Here is a 22411-nt window from a genome sequence, read left to right on the forward strand (position 1 = left end):
TTTCTTCGGCTCGTTTGTTGTTGCTTGTTGGTTTGAATCCTGCATTCTTGCTTCTATCTTTATACGTACGCACACGGCGAAATCCTACCAACCTATCAGCACGGCAAAAGCCATCTACAGCACTGTCCTTTATAATCTCGAGGTTACAGGTGACTTGGTAGATCAGATTTGCCGTATACCTCACTATATATATATACACAATGAATCTATCATATATCTACACGTACTACAGTTTACTATTATATTATTCTTTAGTTACAATTTAAATAACTATCAGTAAAAATTCACTACATAAACTAATTACAACCGCACGTCTAGTATTATACATCATTAGATAAGAAATTCGTTAAAAGTTATATTTATCTATAATGTAATTACAACTTAATATTTTTTTATTTATATTTAGTTATAACTTGCTATCTTACAGATATATATAATTACAACACGAGATACTAAAGAATTACGTTTTAGATTATACTATAATTATAATCGTGTAGAAATTATGTTCACCCATAACACAATTGCAACTTAATTTTTTTTATTTATATCTTAATTATAACTCTCTGTCTCGTATTATAACTCTACTATTTTTTAATTATAACGGAAGATAATACAACAGTAACTGAGTTAAATATAAACACATAATACATACACACCTGGCCACTCGCAGCACATACATATTTCTAGAAACAGCCTTGCAAAAAAAATCATTCACAATTGGGATTTCTACCAAGTGGAATCGGACATAGGTCTTATGGAATGAACGAGGTACAGTGGGATCTTCTGTATGTTTCAAGTTTCGGGCCAGAGGACGTGGAGGACGATAGCATGGGCACAAAATTCATTCTGATCCAGACACTCACCTCCAGTGTCAGAAGAGCTCTCCTGAAACCAGCCTTAGATCGAGTCATGTAGATTAGAGTTACATGATTTCGCAGAAAGAAACCACACTACATTAAAACCCAAGGGAATACAGCTTGCTCCTGTTTTTACAGGGTTAAATCAGCTTCAACCTCCCAAGGGAATACAGCAGCACGGCATTCGAAGCACCTATATTTCAGTCACAAAACAGTAAGCTCAAAGCAGTGCGAAGTTACAGCCGACTGAGGCTGACTGAGAGCACAACAGTCTAGCGTGCATCTACTGACCTCTACTGCTACAAACGCTAGCCCTTTTTCTGCATCACCTGCATCACGTAACCCAAAATTCCATCCGCATTCTAGGAACCAAGGAGACTATCCTACCTTGCCCACAGGCAGCTAACCCATGTAGGCAATAGGTAGCCGCTGAAACCTTATTTCACCAACACTAGCACAACCTGTCTCCTCTGCAGAAGCCTTACGGTTTCAGTTCAGGTCGTGGATGCTTTCATCAGTGGCTGGTCGCCAGGGCGGTCACGAGCAGGCCCAAGACAAAGAACGGTTGCGCACTTGCCTGCGTTCAACAAAGTAAGATATCTGAAAGCAGTTTGCCTCACTTACAGTTTTGGAACATGAAAGAAATGTGGAAGTAAAAACACGGAGAACCAACCGAGCGCACCTGGTATTTGACATCATACTTCACAGGGTCCTTCAGGAAGTACTGGAACTGCACCCGATAATCAGGGAGGATTAAAATGCAGACAACAAAAGTGGAGCTGCTAATTTAAGCAGGAAAATTTTTCTCTTCCAGGGTTTGCAGTTCCTTTTCATGTTTTAGTCATGAAGAGAGTGTGTATGAAATGGTCTTATCAGCAATGTCTTATACAGCGCTGTAATGGAGCTATGTAATACTATGCTCTGGTCTCTGGAGATGACCAAAAGAACTAAAGCGCAGTTTTGGTAGCCCTTACAAATAAAGCCATTGTTCAGAAGTTAAAGCAATTTGACTTTCTAAACATGTGTTGATATATACAGATTTTGAACCACGAAAAGCATCTGGAAAGCCCCTCAAAGAAAAAGCAAGGGAGTATCTAGAACGGTCAGCTACCTGAAAGACCACCTGAGGAATTGTTAGTCCAAGCAGCGCCAGGGCATAATACAGCTTGCCAGTGCTCAGTAGATAGCCTGAAAAAGTGTCAAATGGAACTTTTATGTTAGAATAAATTCCTACAGAAATTCAGCATAGATGGTAAATCAAACATATTTTGCTGTGTCCCCTATCTTCTACTGGTAGAATATGTCAACATAGACACTCCATTCCAGTAAAGACTCGAAGAGAATATAGCTATAACTGTTGAACTTCATGCATAGTTTGCTGACATGTGAAATTTTCGGAAGTTACGGTGAACAAAAATTTCACTAAGCACATCCTGTGTTCAAAGCAACTACCCTCTAAAGTTCCTTTAAAGGTTCCATCAATGGATGGGAACATAAAATATGATGTAGTATCATGACAAATGCAAGGGATTATGGTTCATTAAACAGCAGCATGAAGCCATGTACCACATAACAACCTGAATGTGTTAGGCAAATGAAACTAATACAGTATGCCTCGAAGGTAAATTATATGAAAAGAAAAGGAGAAAGCAACAGATAAAAAATTTCTTTAGTACCTGCAACAGATAATTGAGTGATGTCAATTGCTCCAACGCATATCCATTTTGCAGTTTCCATCCCAAAAGCAACAGGAAGTGACTACAGAAAAAAAAAATGTAAACTGATATGGAGACGTACTTTGACGACAAACTTTTTATGCAAAAAGGAGAATAACCTGAAGCCCCAGAGTTCTATCTCCTTCAATGCTTTTAAAATCATTCACAATAGCAATCCCTAGCTGCAGAATCAAGAAAACAGTCAATCATCATGGCAGATATGAATGATCAAAGAAAAGTGAACAGGAAATGGAGAAGAAATACCCCAGCTATGCTGTACAAAGTAGTCAGAACAACAATATCAGGAGTAAGAGTGCCAAATAATGCCTGGCCAGCCCACCTGCAAAAACATTTATAGCTGTTGGCAACATCGAAGAAAACACTATTTGCTCAATATGACCAGAACATCAACAGTGTTTCATCATACCAGGGCAAGCTAATGTAACTCGCACCCAGAGCGAAGTTCCCAATCCATCCATTCTGCTTGAGCTGAAATTTATGAGTATCTTTCAATCAAACACGCATGTTGAATGCCGATAATTCTTTTTTTTAAGAGAGAGAGAGAGAGAGAGAGAGAGAGAGAGAGAATTGTATAAAGAAGAAATACTCAAGTACCTTGAGAGGTGGTGCTGAATATATGTAAGAAAGTAAGGAGCCACCCACAGCAAGATAAAAAATAATAGGAAAATCATGCCCTGCCTGAAATGAAGCAAAACAGAAGAAAATATGAGAACATTTTGTCAACCTGTTGGTACAAAAAAGCAGTTCCTTAAGGACTTACCCATATATCCAACAAAGCACCCAATCCAAGCCCTGCTAATAATAGCACCCAGATCTGAGTTATTACCTGAAGAAAATCATTGTCATCAGTACGACATGTCAATTTTTTTGCAATGACTTGCTTAGTCATTAGGAGCTGGCAAAACCTCTGTAAATGACATCAGATGATCAATCGTCGAGGGAAAGTTTCATTTCAAATGTTTACACAGAAGTAAATAGCATTACATGTGTCTCAAGGGAAAACAGATCCACTCAGATATTAAGACCAATTTGAAAGAGGAGATTTGCAAATAGCAACAGCGCTACAACACCATGAAAAATATCACATATATATGAAAGTGGATATAACAACAACAAAAGACTACCAGTATAAACCAAGCAAAGATTCAATGAAAAGCAAAAATGAACAGATAATCTGGAAAGGTGCACTATGTAGATTTTATGTTTTGAACAAATATGGTAAATAACTCGAAAGATGATAAAATTGCCAAGATTGTAGTTTGTTTCATCTATCACTGAATACATGTACCAGGTGGATACTTTTGGTGCAATGATAACATGATGATTCAATTTTAAACAAAATAAGCTTCTGGATAGAAAAGGAAGTAATGATGGTGCATTGATGAAAAAGCAGTAACTGGTATATGAATGGTTTTCTTTTGGTGTATGTGCGTATGTGGGGGGAGGGGGGGCTAGCATCACACAAAATGACAAGTTTGTGACACATATATGTACAGAGTGGCTAATGATGTAAATAAACATACATATAACTACATATGCCACAAAAGAAAAGTCCCTATCTGAAACACAGATATACCTCATTTTCTGATATAGCACCCGAAGGAATAGGACGATAAGGCTCATTAATTGCATCAATGTCTCGATCGTACCAGTCGTTAATTGTCTACAAGCAAGAATGTTTGGAGCTGACATGCTTATTAATACAAATAGTCTCCCTTGCAGCATATGTGAGGTCATAAACAAAAGACAACACATAGAATCCAAAAGTAAACCTGTGTGTATCCTGTAAGGCATGGACCAGACATTATCATGCATACTATAGATTTTGCGACATCTTCAACTGTCCAGTGGAAATTTCCTGAAAATGATAGATCAGGGGAAAAAGAACATAAGCATAATAGTTGTACACCAACAGGAACAGCATTTATAAGCACAAGAATCAGCCACTGTACTCTGGTGCCTCCATCCTAAATCCAAGAGATTCTGGGCAAAAGAATTCTCCATGTGTTGTGAAAGTTGCTGTCCTCACTAGTTTAATTAAAGAAAAAGAAGGATGACCTACACAACTTCTTGGCTATATTGCTTGCCTAAATGTCAGTCGGTAAATACTTCATTATAAGGATTAAGATTGAAGAACACTTTTACAGTGTTGATTAGCAAAGTAACAAGTCATTAGGAAGGTGGACAACGTAAGGACAGTGCACCACATGATGTAACTACACAGGAAATAGACAGCTGTGAAAACCCACATGTTGGATTTTTTTATGAAATAGAAGCACAAAGTATTCAAGGAACAGATATAAGCATGAAATAGGCAGCAAAGCATACCAGAAGCAGCTGCTCCACAGAGAACTCCCCATACAAGTGGAGGCCACGTCACTGGCTTAGTAAGTTGAAGACGGATCTTCCATATGTCCTGTACGCTCCATGTTAAAGAGGGAACTGATGAATATTACATCATTTCCAGTTTCTAGGCACAAATGGCTAGATTGCAAAAGGGTAAAAAGGTGTACATGTTATTAACTTCTAAAGACTATAGAATTGCACATGTCTGGAGAATGATATGCTCGAAAAAGTTCAAAAAAAAAACGTTCATTTGAAACCTTTTTTTCTAACAATCTTGTCGTTTGAACCTTATGTTGCAAGAATAACTATTACTCAACTTTTGCACTCTATGAAAAACCTGGCAAAGTACAGGATGATACCATTTACCAGATATAGGGCAAAATATATCAAGCAATTCAACACAAAAAAAGTAACATGTGCAACTTGGTTAAATACTTAGCTGTTACATAGAAGTAACATGACTGATATAATAAAAGCACCCTTTTTGGGTAGCTAAGGTAGAGCACACACAATTGCCGCATGCTATCATAAGACATCCTGGAAAAGTGACTCAACGGTCCTGTGAAAGGTGAAAGTATAATTTCCGACATCCAAAACCACATCTCTATTTGACAAAGCACCATAGTAGTTGTCTGTGTACCACATTCACTGGCTAGCAAAGCCATTGCCCAGCTGACAACATAAAGCATAAGAGAAAGACGAAAACCCGCACTTCGTGCCATATTAACTTGGACTACTGGAAATAGCAAGTGCACAACTGCACAAAAAGCTGCCAAATTGGCCTATTTCTTGCGCATACCAATTGAAGTATTTTGAGTACCAAATGTAATTTTTTTTTCAATTGTAAGGGGATTTTCGAGTATTTATCTAAAGGAAAGAACAAATGAGGATAAGAGAAGAATTCTTCTAATTTGTTTTGTCCAAGTGAGATATGTGGCATGATATTCTTCCTTTTTGCAAACTGACACAGCATTTTTCACGACTTCATCACTTTGAAGGACAATGCGTGGCACTGTGGCAAAATGGAAACCGATGGGGAGCACGTTTTGCGCTTAATCCCCAATTCAGCACGCAACCCAACCAAAAGCATCCATTGCAATATATATCCAGTGCACGAGGAACAGATGGATGACTCACGCTCTCCTGCTTGGCGCCCTTGATGCCGAGCAGCTGGTTGAAGCTCGATCCGGAGGCCGCCGGCGCCTTCTCCGGGGCATTGGGCTTCGCTGCGCAAACCGACCCATCAAACCAAGCAGACATCAGAGTCAGAGGTAGACTGAAAACGCATAATGAAACAGTAGAACCACACGACCGATTCGACTGGACGGAGCGGAGCTACGCACCATCTTTGGCATCGGTCTCGGCCGCGCGGACCGCCGAGAACGGCCGCCTCCCTGCGAATAGAGCCGACACGAATCAGTCAGACTGCTCTCAGCAACGCAGTACATACATAAAAAGCAATAGAGAGGGAGGAGGTGTAAGCGGGCCGTACGGTTGAGCCGGAGAGCAGGAGGGGCCTGTCGCGAGAGGCAGCGGAGAGGAGGTCGGAAGGCGGTGGAGGAGGAGGCGGCGGCGGCGGCGGCGGCAGCGAGGAGGTGGGCGGCGGTCATGGGGACTAGCTGGGGAGTGAGAACGGAGGATAACCGATAACGCCTGGCGTCAAGGTTTAGACTTAACTTCGTGGCTGGTTACCGCTCCCGATCCGTAACCGAAAATGTGCTGTTATTGTGGTAACTGTTTAAAATTTAATTAAAATTTGTATAAAATTTATTTACTAAAATATAAAATTTGATTAAAAATTTATCAGAATCGTCTCTTGGTACCGAGCGGTTTTGATGACTAACCGAACGGTTTACACGATTATCAAGACTAATTAACTGAGCGAATTTGATCGAAAACCGAACGATTTGAAGCGGTAACCGACCTGATGAACTCTTAATCAATGATTTTTAGGAAAATAAAAAACACAAAAATCACCTAAAAAATCAGAAAAATAGTAACAAATATGACATGAGATTTGCTATGTTTTTTTTAATCATGAAAATTTTTGACATGACCTTTACTATATTTTGAAAGTTTTCAAAGCAACAAATAGATACCAGTAGCAATATGAGTATGAACATATAATTGTTTCATCGAATATATGCATACATTACATACGTAGTGCCTCAAATTAATAAATATGTCGAATTGTTCGTACTAAAGCTAAAAATACAATCACATGCCATACATTAGTACTTATCAAAGTAATGATCAATGCTTAAAATATAGTTTACATAGTATTCACACCACATGCAACCTACAAGATGAAAAAAATTAGTATAATACCATGGTATGGAAATAAAGTAGTTGCAAAAAGTAAATTTTTATCACCTTTAGAACCACCAGCTTGGGGGTGATTAAATTCGGCTGTATTGTACTCTTCGGTGGACTTGAGCATTATCCATCGTGTAGATAACAAATCTACCTTAAACTCTGCCCAAGTTTGCCCCATCCATGCAGAAGTGTTGACCATTGTCCTTACAATATGGCATAAAATTCAGAGTCTTACCACTCATATACCCACTGAATAGGAGGCTCTAACTGAGCATCGGAGACAGGATAGTGGTACGGATACGATTCAGAACTACTCTCCATGCCATAGTTGCTAGAATAGCTCCTGGTATCTTGTAGTCCATTGTGACCACTTTGTATGATATGCCTTTGTGAGGATGAGGCACCATGGTCCTAGTCCTGTGTGATATGCGAAAACTGACTCTCACCAGTGAATTGCATGGGAGCAACAACAGAGGATGGGCATGGAGGAACATCGCCGCCCTGACCATCATCGTCACTGCTATCTGTCTTTGAGCTGCTGTCATTCGATTCTTGGTAAGTTGGGCTTTTTGGGTCAGTATCTATGCTCCCATCGCTTTGCACTTGTATTTTGCTCTTACCCTTAATCTTCTTGCTCTTCTTTGTATGCGCTATTTTCTTCTTCCTCTTTCTCGTGTGTATATCATCTACCACTTTAGCAGTCCACTACTGTAAATCTTGTATGTTCATTGTGTCTGTCATCAGGTGAGTTGACAGACGTATGTCATTGTCTGTGTCCTCCTTATCAAGCTCAGGGGTAGCGTTTGATCTACCGGTCTCCATCCAGTCCCGGAGCGGATTGTTCTCCTCGTTCAATGTGAGCTCCATAAGCCACTGAAATAGATCATCATCAACAGTCGACCAGATGCCTACATCCAAATTGTTCTGTATTCTCAAGTTGTAGTTGACATATACCAACTTATGAAGCATCTTGTAGCTTAAGCGGCTACGAACTTTCGTGTGGATAAATGCAAATGACTCCAGTTCCTCTTACACCCACTAGATGAAGTGCACTGAGACACTAGGTGTCTGGCAAGCATTGTTAGTGTAGGTGTAGACGAACTAAACATAGACCATTATTGCGCTGCAAGTAGGTAAAGTGATATAAGGGTTGAAAAAGTAGATAAAGTGATGCAACGGTTAGATATGTCAACACAATTCGTACCAGGTTGAGTCGTGCCGTCACAAGCCATCCGTGAAGTGAGCAGACCTACGAACGACAGAGACTTTCGATATATTTCAACATTAATAAGTGCTTCCGCAGGAGTACTAATATCGGTCATCCTCTCGAATGCCGCGCGGAGATCTTTGAACAAGTTTGGACCCGTACCATACGCATAGTGCGTGCAGGGGTTCAATACGGCTGCTGCAAGTTGATGATCGAAGCATTAGTATCATAAACATTAGAACCATAAACATTAGTACAATAAGAATGCAAGTGATAGGAGTGTATCACTGGCATTTATGTAGGTCCCATGCACTAGATCATGCATTCTGCGATCGATAATTGTCATGTACTTTTCAAAAGAATCCCTATCATTGCGATACAACAAATCGTACTCCTGGTTGACAACGGTGTATCTCAGAAGCACCTCACTCAATGTTGGCACCTTGTCTTGATCAACAAATCGGAGGAATGCATATAATGACTGAATGGAATCGACAACCATTTTAAAATTATCCCACCATGATAAGCTGGATAGACAACTATGTGCATATCTCCCAATATCAGAACTAATATAGCGAGACTGCTGGAGCTCACTAGATGCCATCCATTATATGAATTTATCCTTTCAGCGTAGAAAGCTATCAAGAAATAGATAGTTTGTGCCAAATCCCGTGGCATTCCACCTCACCAACTCTCCACCAATCGCGGCATTCATCATTTCATGTAGCTTTGAATGATTGTACAGCCATCGCGATATGGACCTTGCACTTTGAATGATCATGTTGTGTTCTCTAAATTCACCAACTGATTTCAACATTAAATTTATCGTCTGAGCCACACAAGGCTGCCACGCGATAGCAAGATATTCCCTTTTAAGAATCTGACAGACCTTCTTATAGTTGGACCCGTTATCAGTCACGATCTGCGCAAGTCCCTAAGCGTAGTCGTGTCAACTACACCACCGTCGAAGAAGCTCAAGAGGGTGCAAATGTGTTGATAGGTACGTTGCTTGTGAATTTTAATTTTGTCGTCGCTCATGTAGTCTTTTTGATTATAGAACTTCTCACTCATTCTTAACAACGAGTTGTACTCAGCTTCACAAGTTGAAAGTTAGCACCACCTCAACACCTTATCTCATAGACGCACCCAGAGCCAACATTCTTGTTAATCAATGGGTGACTAAAGTGTTGGTTATTATTAATGACATGTCCTTTGGTGCAATTTATTCGTAATTGACTACAAAGGGATAGATATCATTTTGGGAATGAATTGACTACCAAGAATAAGGTTATCATTAATTGTGCTCAGCGGACCATCACCCTTAATGATCTATCTGATGCCCAGATTTGTGTGAAGCTCAGTGACGTAAATCCTTGTCTTTATGCCCTAAAGGTTGTCACAGCCATAGAATTTCTGATTATTCCAGTCATGTGTGAATTTCCTGATGTCTTTCCAGAAGAATTGCCAGGAATGCCACCTGACTGAACCATGGAGTTCTCCATTGAGCTATTGCCCGATACGGCCCCAATTTTAAAGAGGTCCTATTGGATGCCACCAAATGAGTTAGCGGAATTGAAAAAACAAATTCAGGAATTGCTTGCGAAGGGTTTCATTTGTTCGAGCTCCTCACCATGGGGATGTCCGACACTCTTTGTCAAGAAGAAGGATGGTACTCTGCAGATATGTGTTGATTACCGTTCGTTCAATGCCGTCACAATCAAGAATAAATATTCACTCCCTCAGATTGATATCCTATTTGATCAATTTACGGTGCCCGGGTTTTCTCTAATATTGACTTGAGGCTGGGTTACCACCAAATCAAGATCCGACTGGAGGATATTTTGAATATGGCTTTCTTGACTCGTTACGGGCTTTATGAGTTTACCGTCATATATTTCGACTTGATTAATGCACCAGCCTTCTTTATATATCTGATGAACACGATCTTTGTGAAGGAACTTGACAAGTTTGTTGTGGTTTTCATCGACAACAATCTTATATACTCTAAGACGGAGGAAGAGCATGCAGAGCACCTCCGTGTTGTTCTTGGCCGCCTTCGAGATCACTAGCTCTATGCCAAGTTCAGCAAGTGTGAGTTCTAGCTAACATAAGTCACTTTTCTAGGTTATGTATTGTTTGAAAAATGGTGTTGCAATTGACCCGAGCAAGGTATAGAGTGTGCTTAATTGGGTGCAGCCCAACAATGTCCGACAGTCAGAGTTTTCACACACTTGCGCGTTATTACTGTCGGTTGATCGAGAATTTCTCCAAAATTGCCAAGCCCATGATTGAGCTGTTGAAGCAAGAAAGTGTGTTTGAGTGGTCGAGTAAATGTGAGTCAGCTTTCCAAATCTTGAAGAAACTGCTCACGACTGCTCCCGTTCTCGCTCAGCCTAAGTGGACAAGGGTTTCGACGTCCATTGCGATGCTTCCATCATAGGCCTCAGATGTTTCTTTATGCAAGATGGCAGAGTTGTAGCTTATGCCTCACGTCACTTAAAGCGTCATGAAGAGAACTACCCAACCCATGACTTAGAACTTGTGGCAGTTGTGCACGCCTTGAAGATCTAGCGTCACTATCTGCTTGGAAATTTGAGCCGTATCTATACGGATCATAAAAGTCTCAAATACATCTTCAATCAAGCCGATTTGAATATGAGACAACGAAGATGGCTCGAGTTGATCAAGGGTTATGAGTTGGAAGTGCACTATCATCTCGGCAAGGCGAATGTGGTCGCCGATGCACTAAATCGAAAGGCTCGATGCAATTGTCTTATGGTCTCGCCTAAGCATTCCACCCTTTGTGATAATTTCAGGAGGCTTGAACTTGAGATGGTCTCGGAGGGATTTCTTGCTAACCTAGAAATCAAATCTACCCTCCTCGACCAAATTAAGGGAGCTCAGGAGAAAGACAAAGGCATGGAAAGGATTCGTGATAAACTCAAAGAGGGACAAGCCAAGTGCTTTACTCAAGATGATGAGGGTACTCTGTGGTTCGGGAAGAGACTAGTGGTCTCCAAAGTTCCGAAGTTGAGGAAGAAGAGTCTAGATAAAGCCCATGATTCATTACTATCTATCCCCCGGGGGAGTACCAAAATGTATCAAGAATTGAAGCAGAGGTTCTGGTGGATTCGCATGAAACGGGAAATTGCCTGTTATGTCTCTTAATGTGATGTCTGTCGAAGAGTGAAGGTTGAACATCTCAAGCCGACCGGTACACTTCAACCCTTGCCTATTCCCTCATGGAAGTGGGAGGAGATCGATATGGACTTCATCACTGGATTGCCGTGGACTTCTCAAGGCTATGACTCGAATGGGTCATTGTGGATCGATTGATGAAATCTACTCATTTTTTGCCCGTCAAGACCACGTATTTGGTCAAGCAATATGCGGAGCTATATCTCACTTAAATTGTTTGCCTTCATGGGATTCTAAAGAAGATCATCTCTGATCGAGGCACTCAGTTCACCTCTCATTTCTGGAGGAGCCTTCATGAAGCTGTGGGAACCGAGCTCTTCCATAGTACTGCTTATCATCCTCAAACCGATGGTCAAACTGAGAGAGTGAGTTAGATTCTGAAGGACATGTTGCGGGCTTGTGTCCTTACATATGGGAAGAAGTGGGAGATTTGTTTATCATTTGCAGAATTCTCCTACAATAACAGTTATCTCAGTTGAGCAATAAGATGTCGCCATTCAGGGCTCTCTACTGCCGAAGATGTTGAACGCCGTTGAATTGATCCGAGTTCGGCGAAAGAGCTTTTCTAGGCCCGAATTTAGTAAAAGAGGCAGAAGAGCGTGTCCTAACCATTTGTCGGCATCTCCTCACAGCTCAGTCTCGTCAGAAAAGCTATGTCGATCATCGTCGGTGTGAGCTAGAGTTCAAAATTGGAGATTTTGTCTATCTTAACGTCTCTCCTCTCCGAGGAACGCAACGCTTCCAGATGAAGGGAAAATTAGCGCCCTGTTATGTTGGCCCTTTTCTGATTATTGGCCAACATGGTGGCTTATCAGCTGGAGCTACTCCATCCCACTCCGCCATGCACAACGCCTTCCATGTCTCCTAATTGAAGAAATACCTTCGAGTTCCAACCGAAGTCATTGAAGTGACGGTTCAAAAATTGTAACCGGATCTATCTTATTGCGAGCATCCAATTCGCATTCTTGATGAGGCTGAACGAAAGACGCACTGTCAACAATTAAATTCCTCAATGTTCAGTGAAGTAATCACTCCGAGGATGAAGCGACATGCGAATGTGAAGATCGGCTTCGTGCTGATTATCCTAAGTTTTTCTCCAACCTGTGATTGTTACCTTAGTATTATTCCTCACAACATGGCCTAATTGACATCATTCGCATCTTTCTGTTACCGCTCAACCATGAAGTTTCTAGAGTTACCGTACTCTCCTCGACTCGTACTGAATCTTAGGACGAGAGGACAAGATTTTTTTAATGGGGGAGGTTTGTCACGTCTCAAATCTGTAATCACTTAATTAAACATAATCATGCTTCTTAAGCATTATATTTAATTTTGTGTAATTTTATTTTGGAATGCTAGTGCAATTCGTTTAAAGTCAATTAGATGAGAAAAAAGAATAAAAATCGCAGTTAAAACGGACCATTTTCTCTAGCATCTAGGCCCACCTAGCCAGCCCCACCACCTCTCCCTTCACTTGAGTAGCACCCACCTACTCTCTCTCTCTCTCTCTCTCTCTCTCTCTCTCTCTCTCTCTCTCTCTCTCTCACTCACTCACTCACTCACTCACTCGAGCAAACAGCAGGGCTGCTGCCCTCTTCCCCTCTCTCTCAAGATCTCTCACTCCTTCACCCAAAATCTCCCTCAATCACTTGAAAGCAAGGTATGCATGTGTTGCCATGGTGTTCACCACCTCTCTATCTTTCCATCCATCCAAGAACCACTCACATGCATGAAGATTTGAATGATTTGCAAAGAAATTTCGTCACACTTGTTTTTCTGAAATTTCAGCAGTTCTTCATCTTTTCTCCAAGCCTTGTTCCCTCTGTTTCCTCCATCTCCCGATGTTCACCAACCTCCACAAGCACCGTGGGTAAGTACCTTAGGCTTTCCCTGGCGTGAATGCGTGATTTGGTTGGTCAATTTCAAGTTGGAACAGAGTTCTTGAGTTTTGGAGCTAAAATAAAGATTTGAGTGAGATTTGAGTTAGGAATCAAGTTGCTAGGCTGATGAGTGAGTTCTTAACTCTATAAACTCTCCTAAACATGTTCCCATTTGGTTTGGAGAGGCTCACAATCAAACCGGCCGAGATTCCCTCTTGAAGCAGCCTCTTTGGACAACCCATACAATCCTGATTGACCCGGATAGTTCGGGTAAATCTGGAGAAACCCCATTGAATTATCTTTAGAAATTGTTAGGGTTTAAGGTGCAATTTAAGTCTAGAACCCTTTGGATAGGGCATATACATATTGATGTAGCATAGATTTAGAATGCGAGTTTAATCGACCGGAGAAAACACTTTAGAACTCAACTCGACCAGAACTCGGGTAGTCCGGATTAACCCAAAGGGTCCGGATAAATTCAATTTAGATTTAGATGAGAGCCCTCACCTGGAGGTTCCGAAACCCGAATACTCCGAGTTCAACCCAGAGTGTTCGGCCTAATCCGGAGTATCCAAACTCGACCCAAAGGTTTTGAGTTATTTCAAAAATAGCTAACCAAGAGCCCTCACTCGGAGGTTCACCCGAAGATTCCGGAACCTAGATACTCCCAGTTCAACCCAGAGTCTCCGACCTCCTGTTACTTTTCTGGCAATGTTTAGATCGTAAGTTTCATTATTCCTCCGTATGTCTTACACCTTTAGCTTGTTCTTATGCATATTGTAGCATACATTGTGTACTTCATTCATACACATCATTGTACATATTCTTCTTTAGTGAACGAAGAACCGGAGTATGTCGTGACCGTGGTTGAAGGAGATGCCAATCTACCCGAGTTTGCGAGTGTTGCGCGGGTAGCATAAGGCAAGCATCTAAGCATACTTCTCCCATTAATTTGGATCATATGTGTCTAATGTGATAAATATGTTTTATGTACATTATGCATGCATCCGAGTCGATGTCGGATTTATGATAGGTAGAACCTATGTTGATGTACTAATTCTCCTATTATGAATAATTATTGATCCATATCCTTGTAGCCTAGGTTTAATATGATGTTGTCTAACTTAAAATGTTGTTCATAATGCTTAGCAAGTGCTCAGGTCCTCGGTAGAAGTCGAGCAGTGAAATGTTTCATCGTTCTTGAGCATAGGCTTTAATTACTTATACAATGATCATAATGATGGGTTGATGATGTTGGTTGGATGAGTGGTGAGGATGAGACAAGATATGAGTGGTGCTAGAGGTGTTTCTCCTGCCCGGATATTGAGTTTCCCTAGGCAGGTCGGAAGAGGAATCCGGACACCGTAGACCTTTTGCGTCGCTTAAGCACCGATTGTTGTTACAATTGGCTCTAGTACTTACCGTACTTACCACATATCAATCTAATGGTAAGACAAGACTAATACCTCTGTAGCTGTGATTATTTGAGCTTGAACATCGATGGTGTGAGCGGATAGGCTTGTAGAGTCACTTGTGGTTGCTCCAGGAGTTAACCAAAGTAGACTTCGCACTGAGCGATGCACAATTCAAATGGTTGGAGTTTATTGGAAAAGGTTGACTTGAGTACCCCTTGAATGAGCTTGTGTGGTCATACAAGTCGCATGGTTCTTAAATCTTGTGGGTAAAGTTATTTGTGACAATACTTATGTTTACAGAATACATATGATCTATTTAAAGGTGTACTAGCTATAAATTATACTTGAAAAAAAACTAGAGTAGATAGAAATCTAGAGCAAGAAATAAGATAAAAATAAAAAACATAAAAGTATTTAAACACACCTGTCAGACTACACAAGTATTTAGACACACATGTCATATGCTTGAAGCGAGTACAATGGACAAAACGAGTGTGTATAAGCTTTTTTTAATACCACATATGTATGTCTATTAGGCTTAGATATAAATCCACACCTAGATACAAAGACATATAAGACAACTAAAATCTACTAAGAGGAACCTCATGTCACATTTTGATTGTATAGTAGCGCCAACGAGGAAAGGGCCAACGAGTAGCGCCCGAAATCCCACCACGGCCCATTAGCATCTAGCCCTATTCCGCCCACGCGGCCTCCACGGTCGACACTCCTTCCCTCAGCTCCCGTCCTCCGTCTCACAGTCCAACACCCACGCAGCCACGCACGTCTCTCTCTGTCTACTCTAGGGTTTGCTTCCTCCTCCCTTGCCTCCCGCCGCAACAGCACTACCGTTCCTTCCTCGCCACGCCCTCCACAGGCGTGTGGCGGGGATCCGTCCGTGCTCGGATCGATTTCTTCCCTAGGTGGTAAGGAACCCTAACCCAGCTCTCTTGGATAGGTTGCTCGTATTGTTCCGCAGGATCCTTTCTTTGCCGTCTGCGCTCGAATACAAATCTTTGGTCCTCTCTGTTCTTTCTAGTGTGTCGCAGATTTGTTCTCTGCGTGGTGTGGTACTGGTGGCAGTTTATTTATTTTTCCGAAAAGTTTTTCTGGGGTTCAGTTGGCTGGAAAGATTCTCCAGAGTCTGAAAGTCTTACCTTTGGATGGACTACTCTTTTGCTCTCCTTTTATTTAGCAGGTTGATGTATTCGTTTTGTGTTCGTTTAGCCGTCACCAGATTTGTAGGTTAGTCCCAGTGGTACTAGCGTGCCATCCAGGAAGCCATTCAGTAGTTGAGGGCACGATTGGCCGATTGGGTGTAATAACTGAGATAATTTCCGTTTGTTTTGAGCTTGCACGTCTATGGAGCATATTCATGTGGCTAGTCTTGTAGTTCTGTTTTGTAGACCAAGCAGAACAAAGAAAAATTTAGTAGGCTCTATGCGGGTATCTTTACTACCCGGACTGAATTTTGAACATGTCTCTTCTTTTTTAGGGTAAATTTGTAGGACACGTATAATGGATCTACTGTTCTTAGATCTCAGCACAGATTGTACATCATTTCATCATATTTATTGAGTTGGCCGGAATGTTTTTAGTCCATTCCCATGATTTGTTAGTGTTGTGCCGACATGATTTTTGTTTTTGAAGGTAGCACATAACTCATCATTTTATACACTATGTTAAACGACAGATTCTTTTTCCTATAAAGTTTTTGCGCTTATAGATGCCAGACGAATTTGGAAAAGATGTCATCGTGTTTATTTGACTTAGGTACAGGTGCAAAGTTCCATGTCACTTTGTCGTACAGGTGCAAAGTTCCATGTCACTTTGTCTATAACACATGATATGGGTGTCATGCGATCTTGTTCGCTGAGAGATGCAAAAGTAAAACTACGCATCAGAGTTCACAATTATATTGCACCATGATCACACAGTATTGTTCAACATCAGCATCTCTTTGTTTCTAATGTATAGGGAGGCCTTTCAAGTTTTCTTTTTTTTTTCTTATGTTTTCTTCTGTAGATAGGTTGATGGTTTCTAAAAAGATCTTGCATATTAACATGTAAATGCATAAAGTTTTTTTGCTGTTTATGTGTCACTAGGGAACAGCTAAGCTATTGCTGTTGTAATTCTACACATCCAATTCCAAATTATGTTCCTCTGCTGCTCTCTGATGATTGCATGGCAGCTTGTGAACTGTTTATTACTGTTTTCTTAGTTTGTTCTTTTGTTTGAATTTCCAGGTACTGCCAACTTGGAAGATGGCTGATGAGGAACATGCTCCAAGCTCTAGGAAGAGGGTTGCAGGTACCCAAATCAACAAGGATAATCCTGAGCCTGATGAGGACGGACCAGAGCAAGAGATGGGGACGTTTAAGAAAGCCAGTGAGGAAGTGATGGCAACCCGGAGAGTTCTAAAGGTTCGGCGCCAGCAGCCTTCATCATCTCCATCTTCAAATCCTTTCTCTGCAATCAGATTTACCCCCAGTGATTCTAGTGTTCAAACAAGTGCCCCTGCCCCACCGCCTCAACCTTCAGATGTCAAAGCTGATGAGGGCAGCAACGGTAGTGGGAAAGATGCTGTGTCTGTGTCAGTGTCAGTGTCGGATAAGAATGTGGGTTCTGGTGAGGTACCTGAGATTCAGAGGGATGAATTGGCTCAAAAAGAATCAGCTGCAACTGCAAAAACCGACTTTGATGGCACAGCTGAAGTGCCGCCTCAACCTGTCAAAACCAGTGACAAGGCAGAAGACACAGAGGATGGATCTGGTGAAGACAAAGTAGTTGTTGGAGAACCAATGGAAGGTAACAGAATGTCATCTGAAGTCGAGGGCAAAACAAAAGAGGAGGTTGCTGAAGAAAAGAAAGAGGTAGATGAAGCGGGCAATGAAGATAAAATTAGCAAGGATGATACTGAGAATAAAGAAGATGATAAATCAGAGACCAAGGATGAATTGTCTGAAGAGCAGAAGGATGTTGATAACAAAGGGCAGTCATCATCAGCAACACCCCTTTTCTCTTTTAAGAATCTGTCAAGCGGTCAAAATGCCTTCACAGGTCTGGCTGGAACTGGATTTTCAAGCTCATCATTCTCATTTGGCTCAGGCTCTAAAGATGGCTCAAGTGCTGAACCCGTATTTGGGCTAAAGAGTGATGGTTCTTCATTCCCTTCTTTTAACTTTGGTGCTGCCAACAACGGGAGTTCCTCCCCAGCGCTTGCTACTTCAGCAGAAGCACCCAAGAAATTTGCTATGCCAGAGGGCCCTGTTGAAACTGGTGAAGAAAATGAGAGGGCACTATTTACTGCTGATTCTGCATTGTATGAGTACTTGGATGGGGGTTGGAAGGAAAGAGGAAAAGGGGAACTGAAGTTGAACGTCCCTGTATCTGGTGGTGAGAGAGCTCGGCTCGTCATGAGGGCCAAGGGCAACTACCGACTGGTCCTGAATGCTAGCCTTTACGACGACATGTCACTGAAGGACATGGATAAGAAGGGTGTGACATTTGCTTGTGTGAACAGCATCGGCGAGTCAAACAGTGGCCTCACTACATTTGCTCTGAAGTTCAAGGACGCTGTCACCAGGGAGGATTTCAAGGTTGCGGTGGAGACACACAAGGTAAGGAAGGCAACCGATTCTCTGAAGACACCGGAGAACTCCCCGAAGGCAACTGATGTATGAAACCACTCGGTTACGCATCTTATGTGTGTCCAGGAAGGAGCTGCGGCAGCTGAGAGATACAGTTGTTCCTGAGTTTTAAGTAACATATCGTGTCCTGCATGTCCTGAGTCACGATTGCGTACGGTTTCCTGATGCTGTTTTTGGAACTGTGGGTAGCCTGTTGAACTTTAATTAAAGTCATAATCTTAATGTGGGGAGATGAGACTCTTTTGGTCTATAGCTTTTGCAGCGTGCTCCTTATGCTGTGGTTGAAGCTATGCGCTGTGTTATTCAGTAATGTCTTACTAGAATGAGATGTCTCACTAGTGTATGCATGACCTGCATTTTGCGCGTGTGCAGCTTATTTTTACTGGTATAGGGGCCGGGTTATAATATTGCATCAAGCAAGACGGCAAGTTCTCTTTTGTTCTCTTGGATTAGCCGGGCCGGGCCGGGCCGGGCCTGCCGCCAGGTACATTGTATCGTTTTAGCTGCAAAGCTGAAAAAAGTCAAGTTTTTTTTATTAAATATTTAAATAAATAGATTTTTGAGAGTAAGATTTGCGAAAATAGATGTCTACCGCTCTTCGGAAGAGTTGCACCGTCATCTCTTACCGCTATCTCAGAGGGCGGATAGGGCCCACCTCGACGCTTGTCACCCTAACTATCCTTTTGGAGGGTGGGTAAGGACCTCCCTGTGTTCATCACTTTTACCGTTTTCTGAGAGTGGTTAGCTCTCTTACCGTCCACTCAGGGAGCAGTTTGGGGCCGTCTCCGCCCCTTCCATCCCTGTATAAAGGCTAAAATTCAGGGGAAGTTTCATTTTAATCTCGAAAAAAAAAGAAAGGAAGAGGAGAGGAGAGAAGAGAAGAGGAAAGGGAGGCAGCGCGGCAGAACCCTACTGTTTTTGATATGCGGATTTTGGATCTCGCTTTTCCAGTAATTTTTCTATACTTATGTTTTTATTAATAATTAAGGTACCACTAGATCTAGGGTTTAGCGGTATAATAGTAATTATATTAGATAGACCTAGGGTTTAGAAATGTAGGATGTATTATATTTTGTAGTATATTGTAAATATTAATTACGACATTGTAGGATAGCTACCAGATACATAGTAGTATTTAGAGTATGGTAGTTTTGAATATCTAGATTTTACAGAATAATGATGTAAGTAATAATTATAGCTAATTAGAAATTTTATTAGATAGACAGAGGGTTAATTAGTTTAATTTGGTTAGCTTGCTTAGGGGCAATATTAAATAAACCTATTGTTAGGTGATCATCGGTGTCGGTAATTTTGTTAGAGTTCTGATAATTAGAAATATAGTTTTCCGGTATTAACATTGGATATATTTTCGGATGTTTCTAGAGATGTCAGATAAATTATATCTTCAGATATATTATGGTCAAGGCCAAATTAGTTATGTCCTAGTGGTGTAGATCTCTCTGGATTTCAGCATGTCGTTAAGGGACTTAATAGAGCCAATGAGAGGACCATAGTGGGTGTGTGCAAGTGTCTGATGCACCATTTTCAACTGGATCCCCGTCAATATGAGCTTAAGCTGAGAGCTGTGCTAAGCCATGCTAATCAGTGGTACTTTGGGGAGCTCATCCCGATCAATACGATATCTACTTAGAGATAGTATGTAGATATATCATGTGATCGTGATCTCCCTTTTGTGCTGTTAGCTGAGGCGTACCAGAAGGATCTAACAAAGATAAACTCTGCGGAAGCAGTAGCGGGAACAAGTCGGGTAGTGGTGGATGAAGCAGACCCGGCAAATATCGGGGACGAGCAAGATGTTGGAGATGTGCGTGAGATGCAACCGAGGGGTGTAACCGATGGGGGAGCACATCCCTAGCATAATTGAAGAGATAGAGATTGAGGATCAAAAGCTAGAGGAAGCCATTGCCGATGATGATTCATCCGACGAGGAGGGAAATGCTCTTGTTTCTGCAGAGTGGAGAAATCAGAAATTTTCGAAGCTACTGGTCAGTGAGGCTCATCTGACACCATGGGAATACCATAAGAATGAGGTGTCCTAGGGTGCTATATACCATAGTAAGGAGACTGTTATTGATGCAATTAAATTCTGGTCGCTGTTTCTTCAGAGACAGTTCAAGGTTGTGAAGTCAAGTAAAAGTGAGTACAACGTCAAGTGTTTGGTGCATGATTGTCCTTGGTGGGTGCACGCATTCAGGGAGAAGTGGGTTGACTACTGGGAGTGCTCAATAGTTATGGATCATAATTGTCATATTGAGAAAATAGAGTTTTCCTACCGAAACCTGTTATCTGTTTTTGTTGCCAATATTATGCATAGGGAGATTGTGGACAACCTGAATGAAGTATGAGCCATAATCAATAATCCGTGCTATTGAGAAAAGGTTCCAGTACACAATAAACTACGCTAAGGCATAGAGGGCGAAACAGAAGGCTATTGAGATGAGGTTTGGGACATACGAAGATCCATATGATAATCTATCGCGTCAATTAGCCACAATATGTGCAAGAAACCCTGGAAGTTACTATAACATCAAGCATTACCCCTCGACCGATGTGAAGTATAGCGGGAAGCGAGTATTGCAGCGTGTTTTTTTTCTTTGCGGCAACCATCAAAATATTTAGGCATTGTCGATCTATCATTTGCTTCGACAGGACATTCTTCACTAGGAAGTATAAAGGACATATATTGTCTGCAATTGAGGTAGACGGGAATAACCAAGTCCTGGCACTAGGGTTTGCCTTCGTGGAGAGTGAGAACAAGGACAACTGGTAGTGGTTCCTTGAGCGGGTGAAGCATGCTATTGCTTTGGGCCGGCCTAGTATATGTTTGATTCATGATAGACATACAGGGCTGTTGCAGGCTTTGCTGGATATGCAATATAATTGTGTTCAACGGTGTGTTGCAGCAAAGTGGCCCGACTTGAAGAGCAGGTGGTGCATGAGTCATATGGGTGCAAACTTTTACAGACAAATTAAAAATAAGGACTTGATGAATCTTTTCAAGAAATTGTGCAGCCAAAACCAGCAGAGAAATTTCAATAACCTATGGGCAAGACTAGATGAACTAGCCATGAAGCAGACAACTGAACTAGAAGCCACGGGAGATAAACCGATTGCTTTTGGACCACTCCCAACAGATACTCCTCAGATAGTAAGGAGGTTAGGGTCAACCGTTAGGAACTTTTCTCAGTGGATACAAAATGAGCCAAGAGAGAAATGGGCTTTGATGTATGACATCGGAGGGGCAAGGTATGGGATAATGACAACTAATTTTGTTGAGATCTACAACTGGGTCATGCAGGGTATGATGTCCCTCCCACTTGTTGGAATTGTAGAAGGTACTATGCATGAGACTTGTAAATATTTTATTGATCGCTACGCAGCTGCTTTGAAGGCAATGGAAGATAACCGTATGCTGTATGAATCGATACTATATGAGTACATAGAGAAGGCCACAAACAAGGCACATATGCACCGTGCCAATCAAGAGGGAATTGCGGAGCACATGTTCAGTGTCTTGTGCCGTGATAAGGGTCGTAGGGGTGGCAGACGTGAGCACCATGTGCAAGAGTGCGTGCTTAGAATTGGAGCATGCATCTATACGCGCCAGAAGCCACAATTGCTACGCAGGCAGTGTACACACGTCATAGCTGCATGTGGGGATCACAATATGCTACCTAGACAATATGTTTCTAAGTACTTTATGAAGGATCAGATAATGAACATATGGAACCATGAGCTATATGGCTACGACATTGTTGATACATTTACAAGTAATCCAGATCCCT

The 22411-nt window shown here is 41.6% G+C and overlaps 2 protein-coding genes across 3 annotated transcripts; one reads left to right on the forward strand and one right to left on the reverse strand.

The window, feature by feature from the left end:
- Positions 1 to 840: 840 nt before the first annotated feature.
- On the reverse strand, positions 841 to 6611 carry LOC133885364 (chlorophyll synthase, chloroplastic). Of its 2 annotated transcripts, XR_009903216.1 has the most exons (16): positions 6432 to 6611; positions 6283 to 6333; positions 6077 to 6165; positions 4922 to 5009; positions 4366 to 4451; positions 4170 to 4256; positions 3354 to 3419; positions 3188 to 3271; positions 3000 to 3061; positions 2837 to 2912; positions 2692 to 2754; positions 2534 to 2615; positions 1969 to 2045; positions 1540 to 1587; positions 1149 to 1434; positions 841 to 1050 (listed from the first exon to the last, which is right to left on the reverse strand). XR_009903216.1 is itself a non-coding variant. In XM_062325068.1 (15 exons), the coding sequence occupies exons 1-15, from the start codon at positions 6547 to 6549 to the stop codon at positions 1372 to 1374; spliced, it is 1140 nt and encodes a 379-aa protein (XP_062181052.1). In that variant the 5' UTR covers positions 6550 to 6611; the 3' UTR covers positions 870 to 1371. The 2 variants fall into 2 exon arrangements, 1 of the variants encoding a protein (XP_062181052.1); XM_062325068.1 differs by having other exon boundaries at positions 870 to 1434.
- Positions 6612 to 15681: 9070 nt separating this feature from the next.
- Positions 15682 to 18855, forward strand: LOC133884497 (nuclear pore complex protein NUP50B-like). Its single transcript, XM_062323933.1, has 2 exons — positions 15682 to 15881; positions 17202 to 18855. The coding sequence occupies exon 2, from the start codon at positions 17220 to 17222 to the stop codon at positions 18636 to 18638; it is 1419 nt and encodes a 472-aa protein (XP_062179917.1). The 5' UTR covers positions 15682 to 15881; positions 17202 to 17219; the 3' UTR covers positions 18639 to 18855.
- Positions 18856 to 22411: the final 3556 nt, after the last annotated feature.

Source organism: Phragmites australis, chromosome 11 (assembly GCF_958298935.1).
Source record: "Phragmites australis chromosome 11, lpPhrAust1.1, whole genome shotgun sequence".
Classification (NCBI taxonomy): Eukaryota; Viridiplantae; Streptophyta; class Magnoliopsida; order Poales; family Poaceae; genus Phragmites; species Phragmites australis.

Bases quoted from the DNA above. Each gene is read 5' to 3' on its own strand.
- LOC133885364 (XM_062325068.1), bottom strand. From the start codon at position 6,549: ATGACCGCCGCCCACCTCCTCGCTGCCGCCGCCGCCGCCGCCGCCTCC. The intron at 3,272-3,353 runs GTAAGTCCTTAA...GCTTCATTTCAG, and splicing joins GTGCTTTGTTGGATATATGG to GCAGGGCATGATTTTCCTAT. The intron at 2,913-2,999 runs GTATGATGAAAC...ATGTTTTTGCAG, and splicing joins AGTTACATTAGCTTGCCCTG to GTGGGCTGGCCAGGCATTAT.
- LOC133884497 (XM_062323933.1), top strand. From the start codon at position 17,220: ATGGCTGATGAGGAACATGCTCCAAGCTCTAGGAAGAGGGTTGCAGGT.